General features: G+C 44.6%; 1 protein-coding gene across 3 annotated transcripts in view; it reads right to left on the bottom strand.

The window, feature by feature from the left end:
• Positions 1–18,150, bottom strand: part of MSH3 (mutS homolog 3) — a 2,607,526-nt gene that overhangs the window by 2,319,607 nt on the left and 269,769 nt on the right. For all 3 annotated transcript variants that reach the window (XM_085632401.1, XM_085632403.1, XM_085632402.1), the window contains exons 7-8: positions 15,982–16,127; positions 5,694–5,860 (exon numbers count right to left, since the gene is read on the bottom strand). In XM_085632401.1, coding sequence (XP_085488527.1) covers positions 5,694–5,860; positions 15,982–16,127 — 313 coding nt within the window. The remainder of the gene's footprint in view (positions 1–5,693; positions 5,861–15,981; positions 16,128–18,150) is intronic.

Here is an 18,150-nt window from a genome sequence, read left to right as displayed (position 1 = left end):
CCACGTGCGAAGCACGCTGGCTGTGTAATAGTGCTCCCGGTTGGGCCATCCCACCAAAGGTAGCAATGGGGAATACAATGGTGTCCCCGAGGACATGCGGTGAATTCTTAGCATGCACCTCCGTGCCACTGCCACCTGAAGGGGGTACGTACGTTTCGGTTTAGTGCCGGGGAGCAGTAGGCGACTTATCTCTGGAACAGATATCCGCCCCGTTATGGTATGCGTTTTCACAGTGTACCTGTCTGCCGTCCAGTGAGAAAGCCACTGTAGTTACGCCGCTAAAAAATAGGCCTCGAATGAGGGAGCACCCAGGCCGCCCTGCGTGGTGGGCAACTGCAGTTTTTTCAGTCCTATTCTGTGTCTGATGGATCCCCAAATTAACGCACTGAGGAGGGAGTCTAGATCCTGAAAAAAGGTTCTAGGGGGAATCACTGGCAGATTGGTAAAAAAGTATAACAATCGAGGGACCATGATCATTTTGGCTAATGCCACTCGTCCAATTGGGGCAGCGGGAGGCTCTTCCAAAAACCGAATGCAGCTCTAATGCCCACTGACCATACCCCATTCTATGACGAAACGGGAAAGGGTGGGTTTAAGAAGCATGCTACTGGTTGTCTGCACATACTTTATAGTCACATTTTATTAGGAGTATGTGACATTCTCTCCCATCCCCCCCCACATCTCTAAGTGGGGGTGTTGGTTTCAGTAATTTATCATGGCTAGTGATGTTTGTTTTATTTCTTCTGCAGATTAATGACTACATGTGATATATCACATTAAACACATATTAAACAATCTGCTTGTTAAATAATACAAACATTAACAAAGGCTCTATGTATAGCTTTTAATCACTGAAACAGCTGGATACTGGACGGTGAGGCTGTGTGAGTTTGTGTGAATGGATGAGACAATGATTGCAGGAGTTGACTTAGATGTTGAGTAAATGTGGGTGGCTGGGTATACGAGTTGGGTGAATGACAGTGGATAGTGTAAGTGGATGAGTAAATGGGTAGGTGACAGAAGGCAGTGGTTGACTGAATTGTTGAATGCAGGTGGATGAGTAGTGAATGAAAGTAAGTGGGTAGTGAGGTTCAATCGTACGGTGCAATTCTATGTTTGTATTTGAGCCCCACCATGATTTTCAATCACCAGCTGCCACTGCTCCCTGCCCGTCATTACTTGTATCCAGTCTGTCTTTGGAGCGTCGTTAGATTTGGTGCTCGTCATTTTGATGTTGGGCGGACAAAAGGATGAGTGACTGAGCTGGGAATCAAGCTTGTGATGTGGAGGCTACACACGCGATCGATGCAGCTCGCGCTCAACCCGCAGAGCTGCACGAGGGGAGGAGACACATTACGATGGTAATTTGAGGTTAGAGGACTGTGTCAAGAGCCCCACACGGGCATCCTGTGGGTACTGTACGGGCATTCTTTGTGTGACCGCCGCAAGTAAGTCTCAGGTTTCCACGCATGATCAGTTTCCTGACTTAACACAGTGAATGGGGGCCGCAAATGAGTGCTTCCCATTGCCTCCTATGGCTCCTTCATTGGTTGGAAGTGGTTGTTGGGGTTGAGAGGGGCTATGAATGTGCATAAGCACGGCTATAGCACCTAGTAGGTTTTGGCACTGGTGACAGTGCTCGTGCTGGCAATGAAAGTGGCACATTGAGGTAGAGAGCATGGAGGCACCTACAGTTGGTGCCTGGAGTGGCTCTGTCGCCAGAAGCAGGCAACAGTGGCCCAACTTCTAATAGGAAGGCTTTAGCAGCCATGTGTAAAGCAACTCTTTAATTTATTGCCCAACTAGTCCTTTCTTTGTTCAATCCATTTTTATCATTTTTAACAAATCTTGCCACTGAAGGGCCTTACTTGGTTGGAAATAATATGCTAGGCCCTGGCACCCCACAATGCTTGCGCATCAATGGATGTAGGTGTTTAGATTCAGTTTCTGCACCCCTGGGTTGGCTGTAGGTTCCGAAGCTGTGTTCTCACTATCTGTGGCATACCTCGCTGTTAGTGCAGCAACTTTCTTTTCTGAAACTGAGGTCGTTGACGTGGAAAGTCGTCCTGCTTGCCTTTACCATCAGCGGGGCGGGCTGCTCACGTCCTTGAGGGGCACCCCGACCTCTGTCGAGTTCACCTCCACCGGCTTGCGAGACCGATGTTTCCAGTGAAGAACAAGGAGAACTTTGAACAGGAACCTGAAATCTAGCAGGAGACCTAATTTGCGTGCGATCGCGAAACTCATATGTGCGTTCAGTAGTCACTGGTATTAGTGACGCGGGACGGGACCCTTGTTTCTGTTGCTGCTTCCCCTGTTTTTTACTTTTCCAATTGTGTTTAGGAAATACAGGACGGTCGTCTTTAGTAGACTTAACCGTATGAGTCTGCGGTTGTGCTGTTATTTTAGCGAAAGGCTTAGCACCCAAACTATTGCAGCCAATGGTCTTATAACCCTCCGCAATAATCCTCGGTAACTGCCGGTGTTTATCGGCGTCGGCGATGAGGCGCATCTGATTCGACACTTGAAAGTTAACTGCATCTACCTTGACGTTAGCAAGGATGAGGTCAACAACTACGTCGAACACGCCAACAAGCCTCATTCTCAACTCGACCGCCGCCTCCGGACCGTGCTCATCCTGAACACGCTTAATCACGGAGGGCAGCACAGTCATAGACGAAGCACTTCGCATACACTGCTGCAAATACTTTACCCCAGTTCTCACAATCTGTTACCTCAGGGACTAAGACTTTCTGCAAACTAATTGTAAGAATCCTGGGTTTCTCCACAGGAGTTGTATTAGGAAATACTGTTTCCAGTTGGTCAAATTTCTCAGCAAACCAATAAGGCATATCATCCTTATTCTGGGGCGCTTGCCCATTACCGAATTAACCAGGATGGGACTAATAATAATCCCGGCCGGTCCAACTGGTTGCGTCGTAACCCCAGGTGCTCCCACCTGGAGATTGCGCGAGACGTATTGCACCAAAGCCCTATACACCGCTATCAAAGAGGTATGTAGCTGACGTAAGTCATCCACCGGGGCTAGCAAATAACGTGGTCGAGGTGTGAACCCGGCCAAGACTGGCCCCAGGGATGGACAAGGGACCTAACCGAACCAAATACGATGCTGCCATGTGGAAATCGGAATTTCCCACGTCCTATATGGGGTGTAATTTGCTGGAACTGCCGTAGGAGTGTAAGAGTGGAAGTGTTCTCATCCGCATCCACTTCAGGAAACGTAACCCAAGAGTAGAAATGCTCAAAGGGGAACGATGCATCGGCACTCACTACAAAGATTACTGACATTCCGTCGTCGGGCACCCCAAACTGCGTCAGATGACGCCGGAGTGGGGCGCGACTATGCGCTTCAATAGCAACTTCAGCCATAAGGACGCAGAGAAGAAAACATTCTATATTAAACTGTAGCACAAAAGAGGGCAGTAATTCAAAACAAAAACGTTTTAACCCCTTCAGCGCTGGGCGAATTCCGCCGCGGTGCTGAAGGGTTCGAGCGCGGGCGGGCTCATGACGGAACGGTTCCGTCATGAGCACAGCTCAACCGTGGCTCATGACGGAACCGTTCCGTCATGAGCATGGAAGGGGTTAATTATCAAGCTTGAACAAATCTATAATTTATGTAATAAGTAGGTTAATCCGTCACTTCTGTCAACCGTAAACAGGAGTGAGGGTGTTGTGGACAAATATAAGCACCACTAAAGCGTCTCGAATACAAGACGAAACGTTGGGTGCGCCAAGTTGCAGGGAATTTGTTTATGCACAGAACTATGCACAGGAAACCAGGACATCAGTGAGTTGTGGTGTACCAAAAAAACTCACCTCAGTACCCAGAACCCCTATCCGACTAGCATCAGTGTCTCATTCGTTCTCCGTACTACAGCGAAGCTACCAATGAATAGACAACCCAGAACAAGCGACTTGGGATACTCTCAGGAATGGTGGGAATCAAGAACACTCTTTCGTTTTTATTCTCATATCAGTCCACAACGTGAGTAATCGGAGACACGGAAAAGTTTAAAATGTTTATTTTTAACTACGTGCTCTAAGATGCAGTATTTTGGCTAACATAAGCAGACAAATGATCAGAAATAAAACCATCAGCATTGTTACAATTCAATAAAACACAAAGGGAGAAATCATAAAATGATAGTGGAAACAGGTCCTATAGCACCTTGTGTACCACCCTCCCCTGGCTAGAAGCTAGTTTTATAATAATAGAAGGTCTCTAGGTTTGAATGGGGAACCCCATACCTCCAAGATCAGCTCCGGTGAATCACATCACAGGATCAGCAACGCTCTGTGTCTGGAAAGGTTTTCTCCAAGTGCCTGTATCATGCATGCAATGCAATATTAAAGGCACCAGAGTTTCAGATATTTACAGCTGTGTGCTTGTTGTGTCTAGAGCGTGGGCTGATCAACCTGAATTCAACAGCATACATTGTTATTTGACATTGACGGCTTCTGTACACAGTGTTCAGACTAAGGTCGCGGTGTAAGTCTAGGGATGTGAAAAACAGACCGATCTCATGTGAAGAAAAAACAAGCAAGCAGTTTTACTTAAAATAAAAGCTACCTGTGGTGTCGTGTGCAAAAACAGCAAAGTGGCAAGATGGCGTTTAACATCTAAAACGCTTATGCTAACATAGCAATGTGTGCAGGCAAAACCCTGTCTTCACTACAATGGTAAATGTTGTAACCAGTGGGAATTAGATAAGAATCTGTTACATGCATGTGCAGGGTTACAAAATGGCCAAGACATCAGAAGATGTTCTAAGATAAAATCTTGGACACATGTTATGCTTGACACGGCTGCTAAGATAGTCAAGACGTATCATACTAGGTTAAGAGGGTACTGCATCATAGCACTTAATGTTGAGGAAAGGTGTACATAATTAGGACATTCGAGTTCCTGGAGCCCCCCCAAGCAGATATTTCAGCAGACCATGCTGCCTAAGGGTGGATGGGGCACCCTGGTGCACCGGAGGCACGGCCGAGCTTAGAGTGCCCTTAAATGTACTACAGCATTGGATGTGAGTACAACAGTAGGCTTACCAGCGAGCTACATGAAAGAGTACCGAACAACATAAAATAATTAAAAGGAGGACAGGCAAGCAGAACAAGCACAGATCTTAGCCATTCTTGTGGCAACACAGTAACTGGGAAAGAAACCAAAGTTACAAAACAGAGAAATACACAACACACTTAAGTAACTATTGCTGTTCTCAACACCATTCTGAAGACAAGAAGCCTTTTGTTCAGTTACAGCCTATGATGTAGTATTGCCATTGACAAAAGGATACAATGTATAAATTACAAAAGTCAACAACTGAGTGTAAAACATTATCGGGATGAGATTCCTAGAACTGTATTGGTTCTGTATTACCCTCGGCCAAATTGGCCTGATATGCAGTATATAACTGAATTGTATTTTGATACACAGTAAGAATAATTTTTTAAAAGGCTGGGTATGGTTAATGTGACCCACAAAAGAAAATTATGTCACTATCAGTACCACACCGTACCGTGTGATAACGCACTTTAAATGTACAAACATGAAAATAAACTGTGGTGGATTTCCGGAAATATAAAGACTGTAGTTGTCACTCCTCTATACTTGCATAATCTTCAACCGTAAGAGTGAGACAACCATAGTTAAGTATATAGATTCTTACCTTGCTGAGGTTATGCTCTTGATCAGACTTTCCGACTTCTCAGATAATGTTGATGGAACCAGAATTTCCACTGGCTGTAGCCGTAAAATTCTGCTCTCCAACTCGGTGCGCAGATTGGAGTCTTGGAAACTGTCAAAAATAACTTCCCCAGTCGTAGCCTGAACTCCCTGTCAAATAACAAAACAAATGTAAAGCACAAATAACAAAATGTCTTATGTAGGAAATCTTTAAAAAATTGAGCTTATTAGCATTTTTAGAAAAACATTGCAAATATATGAAATAAAGATACCTGAACAACCAAATCTTTAATCCTTGACAATCCAAGCTTAATAAAGTGCAGTAAATATTGAGCAGCATTGACTCCAAAGAAATACATGGTATATATATATATATATATATATATATATATATATATATATATATATATATTCAGTGAAAAAACCATAGGTTTCACACATGTTATAGTTAGCTGGACATTTTACTGATAAAAAACCAATGAAATTCCCCCGTTATAGTTAGTGCAGGCAACTATAACTCACGCGACCGCAATCCTCTGCTGATGCTAATACTGTATTTAGACAATTATTTGCCCATGTCTTCTTCCATTAAATTTTAGCTATACATATATTACAAATATTTTTTTTTCATAAAGACACATATGTCATCAGCAGAGGATTGCGGTCGCGTGAGTTATAGTTGCCTGCACTAACTATAACGGGGGAATTTCATTGGTTTTTTATCAGTAAAATGTCCAACTAACTATAACATGTGTGAAACCTATGGTTTTTTCACTGAATTTGCAAGGTTTTTTAAATGCTAATTCCTAACTATAACGTGTGTGAAACCTATGGTTTTTTCAGTGAATTTGTACGGTTTTTTAAATGCTAAGTTACTTTACGCCATTCGTGGAGTGCGCGCCCACTTAACGCAGTTCGTTCCGTGCGCGCACGGTGCGCTTTGCGCACCGCGCGCTCACTTTACGCAGTTAGTGCCGTGGATGGGCCATGTACGCACGATGCGCTTCGCGCACCGTGCGCACATGGAGGACATATTATGCGCTTCGTTGGGAAAGGTAAGCTTTTAAATTTCCATGAACATATGTATATGTCATGTACAAATGGTGCCCAGCGGGCACCATTAGCACACGGGGTGGGAAGAGTGTGGATAATTTTTTTTTTTTTAATTTTTTTTACCGTACGCATACGGTAAGCGTAATCGGCGATTTTTCGTAAAACAATAAAAATTAATTTTTGGCCTTGGGGGTTCTTTGGGGACACATTCATCAAGGCTAGGTGGTTTTGAGCTGTCTAAAAAGTCCCTTTACATGTTTTTTGCCTTTGTTTTTCCTCCCCCCCTCAGAGTGCGAGAGAGAAAATGGCGGCCGCCGCTTCCTGGTTTTGAACGATTCGAATGTTTACTAAGATCTAACAGCCAATCAGAATCGCGCTCGCGCACGTCACCGTACACGTACGGTAAGCTTACCGTAAGCGCACGGTAAGCGCACCGTAAGCTGCCACAGATATATATATTGATTTAAATGCTATTTTGTCAGGAACTACTGAACAGTTTTATACCAGACCTACAAAAGGCACTTCCTTGATATGAGGACTACCTCTCTGCCAAATTTCAAGTAATTCTGTTCAGCCGTTCGGGCTGTAGCTGTGTCTAAAGGTCCTATGGAAAAATGCATGGGAAAAACGCGTTTTGGGACCCCCCTTTTATCTCAGCCCCGCTTGACGAATCCCCCCGAGACTTTCAGGGTAGGAGCGGAGCGTAGCGCCCCACCTATTTTGAAAATTTCGCGAGGATTCGTCGACCGGCGCCAAAGTTATTCCAAATAGAATGTTGCGGATTTCCTATGGAAACAGGGTCCTAACTATAACTATCTACTGGCGATCGCCAGTAGATAATATATATATATATATATATATATATCTACACATCTACACTCAACCATCGCGTCCCACAAATTGAGATCGAAAAACGTTCACAGGGCACTGTTATTTGGAGGATGCATTATCTTAGTAATCATCCCTCCACAAGTTACTAAGTCTACCTTGACTGTCATCCCTGCAGATGTGCCTAATGTGTTGTTTGTGCCCGTTCTAACATGTCTTTCTTGCAATTCCTTACCTCTGGGTCCCAGGATGCAGTCCAATGTATGGCTATCCGGCGTCATCATAATACTACCCACATTGTTATCATCCAGGATTGTATTCTTTGTTTCCTCTATCTCTGTAATATCCCTAAAAAGCGCAACTTTATGGTCCCCTCCACACACACCCCACAATGCAATAGAGTTTGGTTAAAATTCAGTAGGTCTGCCTTACTTAAAATGATACCCTGCATATTGTTACATCATGTAGTCAGCCCGCAGGGGGTGGACTCCCAACCCCATGCCTTGGCGAAGCCCTGCACCCAACCCCACATAGCGCATGGCTCAAATTAAGCGCAGTGCGAGACTGGGGGCCAGCAGAGGGTTGAGCACAGGGTCTGGGACAGGCAAGACCCTGCACCCATCCACACACTACACATGGCAATGGGCATCTTACTTTACATTTAAAAAAACATAGAAATTCACTGAAAAAAACAAAGGTTGAAGTGACGCTATAATTAGGAATTGTAATTATATCTTACTTCAAATTAAAAAACACCTTAGAAATTCACTGAAAAAACAAAGGTATAGGGATGTTCTAGTTAGGAGAAAAATGTCAGTTAAAACATACCATCTTAAACTAAAATAAACACTGAAATTCGGAAGTTATAGTTATCTCAACTAACTAGAACTCTTGCCCCAAAGGAACTATAACTCGCACCCTCATCATGCACTGCTAATTACCTGCCATATTACATCACTCATGAAATGTTCTATGACATTGATTTTTGTTTAAATCTTCTTTATTAACATCTTGCACATTATTAATAAAGCATATAATCAGAGCAGCGCTCATGCATCAAGTGGAAGAAAACAGAAAAATGACTGCCAATAGCGCGATGCACAATACCCAGTAGCAAAAGAGAAAACAGAGATGTGGATTATGGTGAGTACTTAAAACCGTGAGTCAATATCCCAGGGAGGGCAGAGCAGTGCTGGTGAGTCACGGCACCGGGTAGCAGGTAAACAAATTGGGTATAGTGCAGTTCGAACCCAACAGGGGAGATAGGACACAACAAAATGAGGACAACATAGGTCAAGGAGGGGAAATGAGGGGGGGGAAGTCGCTTAAGACCTGCTGCCATATCTAGCATAGCTGGGGGGGGCCAAAAACTACCAGGTCCTGGTGACAATGAGGCTCTGAAACAGAAGGGCCGAGGCAGCTCGGGTGTCAGCACTACCCTACACTCCCGCAGGCGGGGGATGTATCCTGAGTAATGACCCCATGTAAAGTATTCGGGTCCCCTGTGCCAGTGACCATCTCCTGGAGCTTGGAAACCATTGTGTCCCACTGAGGCGCTAGGGGGAATGTACGAACGCCAAGCAGGCCCTCTCTACGCAGCGCCACACCCTCCGCCTTAGCCCATCTAAGCAGGGCTCGGCGCCAGGCAAGTGGGTGGGGCGACAGAGGGGATTTCCATCACCTAGTGATCAAACGTTTGGCTGTTATTAAACCCAGGTCTAGAAATCGTATGGCAGCTAGATATTTTTTGTTTCTGCTGAAGAGGTGCAGCACATGGGCCTCCCAACCAGGAGGAATGGTGCGGGAGGTGCAAGTTGTGAGGGTGACCGTCACATTATTCCAATAGTCAGTCAGGACCGGGCAACACCAAAGCATATGGAGAATGTCAGCATCTAACTGCCGGCATAGGGGACAAGCTGCATCTGTGCAATGTTTTTCTTCGCATCAGTGCGAAGGAAGTACCTGTTGATTTGAGCTGGAGTAAGGTAGGCCCGGTGTAGTACAAAGAATTGAATTTGTTTGAATCGTTGGTTACGGGGTACATTGGTTGGGCTGCCCCGGACAACCGCCCATTCTCTATCTGTAAACTCCCTCCCCAGGGCCCCCTCACAATGAAATCGAAGTCGAGTGAGGGCCACCTCCGTGTGTTGTCGAAGAGAAGATGTGAACCAGCACGTGAGGTGTACTCCTATCCCATCACATGAGGTATTGCAAAGTGTGATGCGTGGGAGGCTCCTGAGTGAGTGTACCCCATTTAGACGTTAAAGAGGCTATGATCGTTCTATGTAGTAGAAACTGTCCAGGGCGCAGGTTCTTCTCCGTCATGAGTTCCTGGTACGGGATATGAATGCAGTCTTGAAAAAGGTCTCCCACGTCCTGTATCCCTTCCAAGGCCCAGTGATGCAACTCAGTCGCCGTCGTGTAGGTGTCCCCTTGTGGAGTTTCCAGCAGTGGGATAGTGGGTGCATATAGAATGGTGGTTCTAGTGAGGAAGAGACACCTATGGAAGCACTTGTACGCTACATTGAGTAGGAGAGTCTCGAGGGGTTTGGACTTGGAGCAAGGATGAAAAATTCATAAAAGGCTGCTCTGCATTAGCGGAGGTTCCAAAGAAGCCGGGTCCGGCAAATAACGGGAGGATATCCACCTGGCGAACCATTGCAGTTGGGAGGCCAGGTAGTAATGCTCGAAATTGGGTACTGCTAGGCCACCCAGCTCAGTAGGCAGATAGAACTTTCCCACGGACACTCTGTGGCGTGATGTCCCCCATATGAAGTCGCGTACAACCTTTTCCCACTGTCTGAAGAAAGGGGTAAAGTGGCGAAGTAGTAGAGAAGGCGGGAAAGAACCACCATATTGACAAGGGCAATTCTCCCAGAGATTGCCAATGGGAGAATCCTCCAGAAATTCATCTGCGACCGGATCGACGACGTATTAGCCAGGAGCATGTTTCCATCGAAAAGATCGACCTTGGTACGATAAAGTCGGACCCCTAAGTACCGAAAAGGGTCTACGCACCAGGCCACATGTTCCCCCCTCCCCCCCCAGTACGTAGCCCGGATCAGGAGAATCTGCCAAGAACGGAGAAAGTATAGTTTTTGCTGAATTAACTCGCAGTCCCGAGGCACGCGCAAAATGGCTAAGGGCTCGATCAAGTGGGGGGGTGGGGGGATATTATGGAGGTCCCGAGCATATAACAGCAGGTCATCTGCGTATAGCGAAATGGTGTGAGTGCCGTCTTCTGGCTCAATCCCCATGTCAATGTGAGAGCGGATATGGACCATTGCCAACGCGAACAAAAGCGGGGACAACGGGCTTCCCTTCCCGGGTTCCACGCCGCACCCGAATTGGGTCTGAAACATAGGGCCCGTCCGAATCCGGACCGATGGATTACGATACAGTAGTTGTACCAAACTAAGGAAATAGGGACCAACCCCAAAATGAGCCAAATCAGCAAAAAGGAAATTCCAAGTCAGCGAATCGAAGGCCTTCTCAAGGTCCAACACCATGCATCCTGAGCGCGGCCAGCCGATCGGGCATATTCCGCCACCCAAAAGTAGAGACGTAGGTTCAGGGCTGTATTGCGCTGCGGAACTAAGCCATTCTGGTCAGAAGGGACTAGCGGGGCCAGTCGAATGGCCATGGCTTTTGCCAGAATCTTATAATCCGTGTTCAAAATTGCAATCGGCCATAGGAACCGGGAGACGTGGGGTCCTTACCAGGTTTCAACAAGGATACCACGTTAGCGGTACGCATGGTCGGGGGTAGAGTCCCATCCGAAATTGCCTCTGTGTACACTGAATGGAGATGTGGCACCAAATGGTCCGCATAGGTTTTGAAGAACTCGGCCGGGAGACCATTTGGTCCCGGCGTTTTACTGGAGGACAAGGACCGCAATGCGTCTCGTATTTCGTCTTCTGTCGGGGGGAGTTCAGCTCCAGAGACTGGTCCACTGTAAGAGTGGGCAATTCCACAGTGTCCAGAAAGGACCCCACATCCTGGGCGTTGCCCGTCAGACGGGTCTCATATAGTCGAGTGTAGTGTTCAGTCATCAGTGTGTGAATGCCCCTCTTGGTGCTTCGTTCCCGGCCTAGTTTGTCAAGTTGCAACTGTATGGGGCGCTGGGGGTGCTCCTGCCTGATCAAATAAGCCAACAATCTCCCGGCTTTCTCCGCTGTAGAGTGAGAACGGGCCGAATGCGCCAAATAATTATGACACCTCAGTCGGTCCAGGAGTGCCTCCTTGTTGATCTGGGCTGTTTACGGCCTGTGTCTCGAGTAGGAGCAGCTGCCCCTCAATTCAGGATAGGGAGATGTCTAGCTGTCTGCGGATATTCCAAGTATGTTCTATGACATTGATCACCTCACTGCGACATCTGAAATTACATCATAGATGACAACACTATACATGGCGGGGCAGCGAGTTAGTTACTTAGGGCATGAGTTATAGGTACTTGAGATAACTATAACTGGTGAATTTTAGTGGTTTGTTAATTTAAAATGGTATGGTTTAACTGACAATTTCAACTAAGTATAACATCCCATTCACCTTTGCTTTTTTCAGTGAATTTCTAAGGTTTCAAGTATGATATAGTTACAATTCCTAATTTTAACGTTACTTTAATCTCAGTTTTTTTCAGGTTCCATAGTAAATGCGTATTTTGTGTTGTTAGTAACTTTTGCACCGTTTGATGAATAACCACAAAACTTTCCAAGAAACTGTTCTTTCATGCCTGGTTTGTGTATTGAAAGTTTCGGAGGGATCCGTCAAGCAGGGCCGGGAAAAAAATGGGGGGATGCTCCAATGACAAAAAATCCCAATACATTTTCCATAGACTTTTTTTTAAGATGGGCTACAGCAAAAATTGTACAACGGAATTGCATCAAATTTGGCAGAAAGCAAATCTTGGTCCGCAGATTGTGCTTTGGGGTAAATCCTTTCAGTAGTTTTCTTCAAATTAAGGGTAAAAAAGATTTGTATACATGGACTGTTGGGTCAGTGAGAATCTTACGAGATACTGAGAGGCGCGCCAATTCAAAAATAGAGCATTTTTATTAGCCCAGGAAGCTTTTTTCCTTTAGGTATATTTGCTTCTGCGGGAGTCAGACTCCTGCGGAACCTACCACCATGATTGGCCGCTAGCAAAATCATAAAAATGTTGCTGGCAGCCATTACAGGACTTCGGGTCTTAGTCCGCTGTCCTGAAATTTGAAAAAAAATATATATATATATATAAAGGCAGGGTAGTTATATCCCCCACCAAAACTGAAAAAAAGGCAATTGTTGCCTCGATCCTGTGGGTTCGTAAAAAACAAAAACAAAATGCTGCACCTGTGTCGCATTGTTTAATTAAGGGGACATGGGTGCACGGCCACCCATCCCGAGCCATTATAGAACCCAGGGAGTCCACCCCCAGGGCCGAAACTTACAATAAAGGGGATGGGGCCACGCAGCCCTCCTCCCACAGCCTTAAAAAGGCCAGGGGACCCCATCCTCTAGGGCTGCTACATACATTTAAAGTGAGGGGGGCTGCAGGCCCCCTCACCTGAGCCTTCTATTGCACCTAGGACCCTGTCTTCCAGGGGCCAGCTCACTTTATAGTAATATCTTTATTGTCTATTACCGTTTATAACCCACTAATTTGCAATTCAGATGAAAAAAGGCAAAAAACAATTATTTAAGCTTATTCATAAACTTCGATCACGAGTACTAATAATACCAAGGAGGTCACTGAGAATGTAAAACAATCTAGCCTCATAACCAAAAGCACACAGCCAGATTAAAACCGAAAAAAAGTGAGATTATTTCCATTTGCTTGATATTTTAACTTTCAGCTCCACGAGTTAGCCTACAAAACCAAATTTGAAGCAAAAAAGTGATGATAATGCAGATTACGGATTTATTTTCTGCCTGCGTCAAAGGAACCACGACATTATGGGAACTTTGAGTAGTATGCATGTCACTCGCTGGGCAGTGGTGTGCTGAAGGCAGGATCTATCCATTAACACCAATAAAGAGATCACGGAAGAAAGCAAGGGACTCGCTTAAGCAGGCTTAGAATACCCCTGGGTAGTCTATCTTTAGTACCCATTGGACCCACTGTAGTAATGAACAATCCAAATCTTGAAATATGCCAATCCATTTCCAATAGCAAGCTCCTCCATGGCCCACGACCACAATCTCCCATACATACTGGAGGTCTCTATTTTAACACAACCACAATACATCTGGGAAGGCTATTGTTAGAGAGTTAAGAGCAAGGAACAATCCAGGGTATTATCCCAGCGGATGACTAGATTCCACCAACACCTGATGGAGGATCTGACTTCTTGAGTATACCAATCTGGGTCAAAATATATACACAAAATCCTTGTGACTGGGACAATCTGGATGTATTACTGTAAAAAAAAAAATGCAGGCACAGTAACGATTACTTGAGTCTATACTACCCTGGCTTGAAAAATCATAGGCAGGCTTGAAATTAAATCGCATTCTGCAAACACTAACTTTCGAGCTACACCACTGCCAAGGGCTAAAAAAAAGTGGCAGACTCTGATCAGCCTACTACAGAAACATCACATGACGCAAAATTGGAAGCCCCAGGCCAGTGTACAACGATGAAAATAAATAAATAAATCTGAGTAATGACAGATCCGTGTGTCTGACGCAGCAAGATAGTGTGCGAAAGGGTGCAGACGGGCTTGCTTTGGACTTCATGAATCCACTTTAAATCAACACAATGCAATCTTAACAGATTGAAAACTCAAGCAAAAAATGTTTTCCTTTTCTCTAAAATTGGGTGAATTTAAGTCGTTTTATTCAAGTTTTAGCATATTTGTGGGTGTGTCATTGATTATTATTCAGACTATTCTTTTCATGTTAAGACTGTTGGTAGATGTTACTGAAAAAACATTATTACTGTTAATATGTTATTCTGCAATAATGAATTGAAACAGAACCGTGCAGACTGACAGCTCCACTCTCCCATCTATCCCTTTGCATGGAGTGAGGCTTTATGATGTGTAACAAAGGAAAGAATAGCAACTATGAACAGGATAAATAGTAAAAGGGTACATCTCCCCCTTTTTAAAGAATGTCATATAAAGAGAAAAGAGACAGAGAATACTGTAAACATGACAGTACTAAAGTAATTTTGTATCACTCTCGAGAGTGTGACTACAGGGAAACCTAGTCCCTTTTTGCCGATGGGGCCTACTTGGAAACCTAAATTTGGCGAGTTAGATCAGAAGCAACCCATATTGTAAGTGATATGAGAGCAACGGGCATTGTTGCCATGTTGCTGTATATATGAGCACCGAGTGGCTTTTATGGCTTGGAGTGTGCAGTTACCATGGAGTTGGGCCTCACTTATACAAAAAGAGAGTGCATATTTTGCTATGAACACCAAATGAATTTGTGAGTCGCCCCCAACCCAGGGAGTCCAGATTTGGCATGACTATTATTACTCACTAGACAACATTATACACATAATGAGTACCTGTTTATTGGTACCCTAAAGGTTCTGCATAAGCTTTCAGGTTGTGGAGTCTTCTGCCTCTTTTTGTTCACATACCCCTGTACAATCTACTAAGGGTAGGCAGGGAGGTCTAGGTTCCCTGACGAAGGCTGAGTGACCGACTAGGCATTTTGAAATCTGCTGAAAAATCGAAGCAAGATGAGGATGCTTGAACCATTGTATTTCTACTTGGCATCAGTGTTTATAGATTTTTGATCACTGTATGGGTCCCCACTGAATGAAGAAATTTGGGGCAGACCCATAACCATTTTTACACTGAATTGAACGCCCCCTCCCCCTAATTAGAGCTCCCAGACTTGGTTGAGCCCACTCAGGTGGCGTCGACCAACCAGGGTAAGAGAAAACACTAATGATGAAGCATGCCCCCATTTGGTGGGTGAGGTATTTTCTCCTAATACTATTATTATCTCTGTAGGATAAGGTATCACACACAGGCATCAAATAGTTCCTGGGCTTTCGCATTCTGTGGTGAAACAGTTCGTGTTGCATGGGAGGATATTTAAAAGCTGTATGCAACCTCACACTCTTTTTGTGAAAAATATAAAATATTACCAACTATTCTGCTCTCAAATGTAACATTGTGTGTCCCTCTCGTGCCTGGTCCCATCCCCCAGGTTTCCCCTCACCTCTGAAGCATTATGAAGCAGGCTCCATGGTAAGAGCTCTATGCAAGCACCGAAAATGAAATTAAAAAAATATAAGTATATCATTGACTTTCAAACATTATTTGGACTCATTCCGAAACGACAGGTACGAGCCCTGTTATTGACAGTACAGAGATAAAGAAACACACATCATGTTTCCTGGTTACCTTCAATATACACTTCAATAGTGCTCTGAAAACATTACTTACCACTAAGCCAATAACCACATCCCACTTTGACTTCTCTTTCAGGCTATCAGCATTTTCACAGAGGCAAAGCAGGTAGTTGTCGGGGAGATCTGAATGTATCTCTTCAACATCTACAGCGTCATCTAGCTTCAACAAAGGGTTCACATTTGGAAAATGTTAAGCAAAATATACTCGACGAATACAGAGACAATAAACAGCTAAGACTCTTCATTCTACTATAAACATCTCCGATAGGCACATGCCGACTGGTAACCAGAAGCATCAGCTAACTAAGAAGCGATTCAAAAACCTGGCCTACACAATGCATCCTCTTGAGTCTTACTTCAAACGAATTTTCAAGAGAAATGCCGTCCAAAGCACACAAACATTGTACTGATAAAAGGTTGATGAGAAACGAGAGCCAGTCAACATAATGTAAGCAGATAATATTGTAAAGTTTACATATTTAAAATCGGGAACATGACCAATGCGGGGATCGCACTGGAGTGTGGAGATCACCCGGGTTCAAGGACCCGGAAGGAGAGGGTTGCCGTGGTTCGGCTTCTCAAGTTTACCAGGTGAACCTGGAGAGCAGATACTGACAAACAAAAGGAGGAGGACGCCAAAAGTTGATTTGGGAAAGCATTCAGCTGGTGCTTCCTTAGTATGAATCAAAGCAGTTAAATGACCTAAACTTGGAGATGACACAGGGTGTTTTGAAAATAATCACTGTGACCTCTGTTCCAGAGAATAGTAAACGTTTTACCAGAAGAGGACCACAGTTGAATGCCTTTTACCGCTATCAGAAGCAAACACCTATTGTTTTCCCTCCAAGTACGAACAGCCCACACAACAGAATGAGAATGATGAGGAAGGTAGTACGGGCATCAGCAAAGAGAAAGCCAGGCCGACCACCAAAAAGACCCAATAATCTTCCTTAATAAATCTCCACTGTGACACCTGACCACATCCTAAGAAACCGGAACCCAAAAGCTAAGAAGTCTCAGTGCTGTTCCTGGTTTATGGGAGAAGAGAAAAAAACACGTTTCTAGTGGTAGATTACAATGTGGTGGAAACATGCTTAATTAATGGCTTGCATACATGAAGAAAAGCAATTTTGCTAATAACACTCGTACTTTAAACCACATAAGGACCTTGTCTGTGGAAGGACAGAGCCACAATTTCCCATTAATGTGAAGGTTAATCAATCTGTCCTGAGCTGTGTGCTTGAGGCCCAAAAACTGCAGACTTGCTTGTAATTTGCAATGACCTAAAGCTGTGCGCCTGGATGTCATCAAAACCTGATCTTCGGTTGGACACAACATCAAACAGGGCACTCACATTGTACTGTGTCTCTATGAGCAAACATTCCGCTGCTTAGGAAAGCAGGAATTTCATAAGCAGAGGGAAAGCTCATTTCAAGTTCAATCTCACCCCTAATTGAGTTATTTAAGTAGGGTATTTGCATATGTAACATTTCCATCATGAGGCGGTGAAGCACTGGCAACTAGTTACTTACTCTTTCCCAGGGCTGCCAGTACCAGTCAGAACTTAGATAAGAATGGGAACGGATAATTATGGTAACCTATGATAGTGCGCAACCCATATTTCTTTTGTGGCCATCTAGAATCAGCTGAGATTCACCCTTATATGCACAAACATTGAAATGATGCTCCATTTGGTAGAAGTAGCTGAACACTGCCCTTGCCAATCTGGTTATATAGTGAGGCAAAGAAACCTATCTTTTGGGCAGATGATTCCTGCACCATAACCTATGGACCTAGAAAGCTTTACTCACTATGAAGCAATTCCCTATGCGGGGCTTATGCCCTAATCCTCTAAGTTGTCATCTTAAATGTGGATGTATGGGTACAGAAAACCCACAGGACACCTCAGTTATTTGGATAACCAGAGAATAGGCTAGGACAGAGGCTTGTCAAGAGGAGAGGACTACCAGATGAACATATTCTAGGACCCAGTGTTTCTGGAAAAATACCTGAATTATTTGATCTGAGGCTGCAGGACCACCATGAAGGTTGATGCTGGGTCTTGCACTGGTTGATGACCCTATTGTGCTACTAGCACTAGAATGACTGATATTAGTTACAAAAGTTATGATATATTTGGTGAGAACAGCCCATTTACGCCAAAGGACCTCCAGTCGTGTCAATGGGCATCCCAGGAAAAACC

The sequence above is a fragment of the Triturus cristatus genome, chromosome 2_1 (assembly GCF_964204655.1).
Source record: "Triturus cristatus chromosome 2_1, aTriCri1.1, whole genome shotgun sequence".
Classification (NCBI taxonomy): domain Eukaryota; kingdom Metazoa; phylum Chordata; class Amphibia; order Caudata; family Salamandridae; genus Triturus; species Triturus cristatus.
Note: the sequence above shows the minus strand (reverse complement) of the source record. Positions and strands in the feature narration are given on the sequence as shown.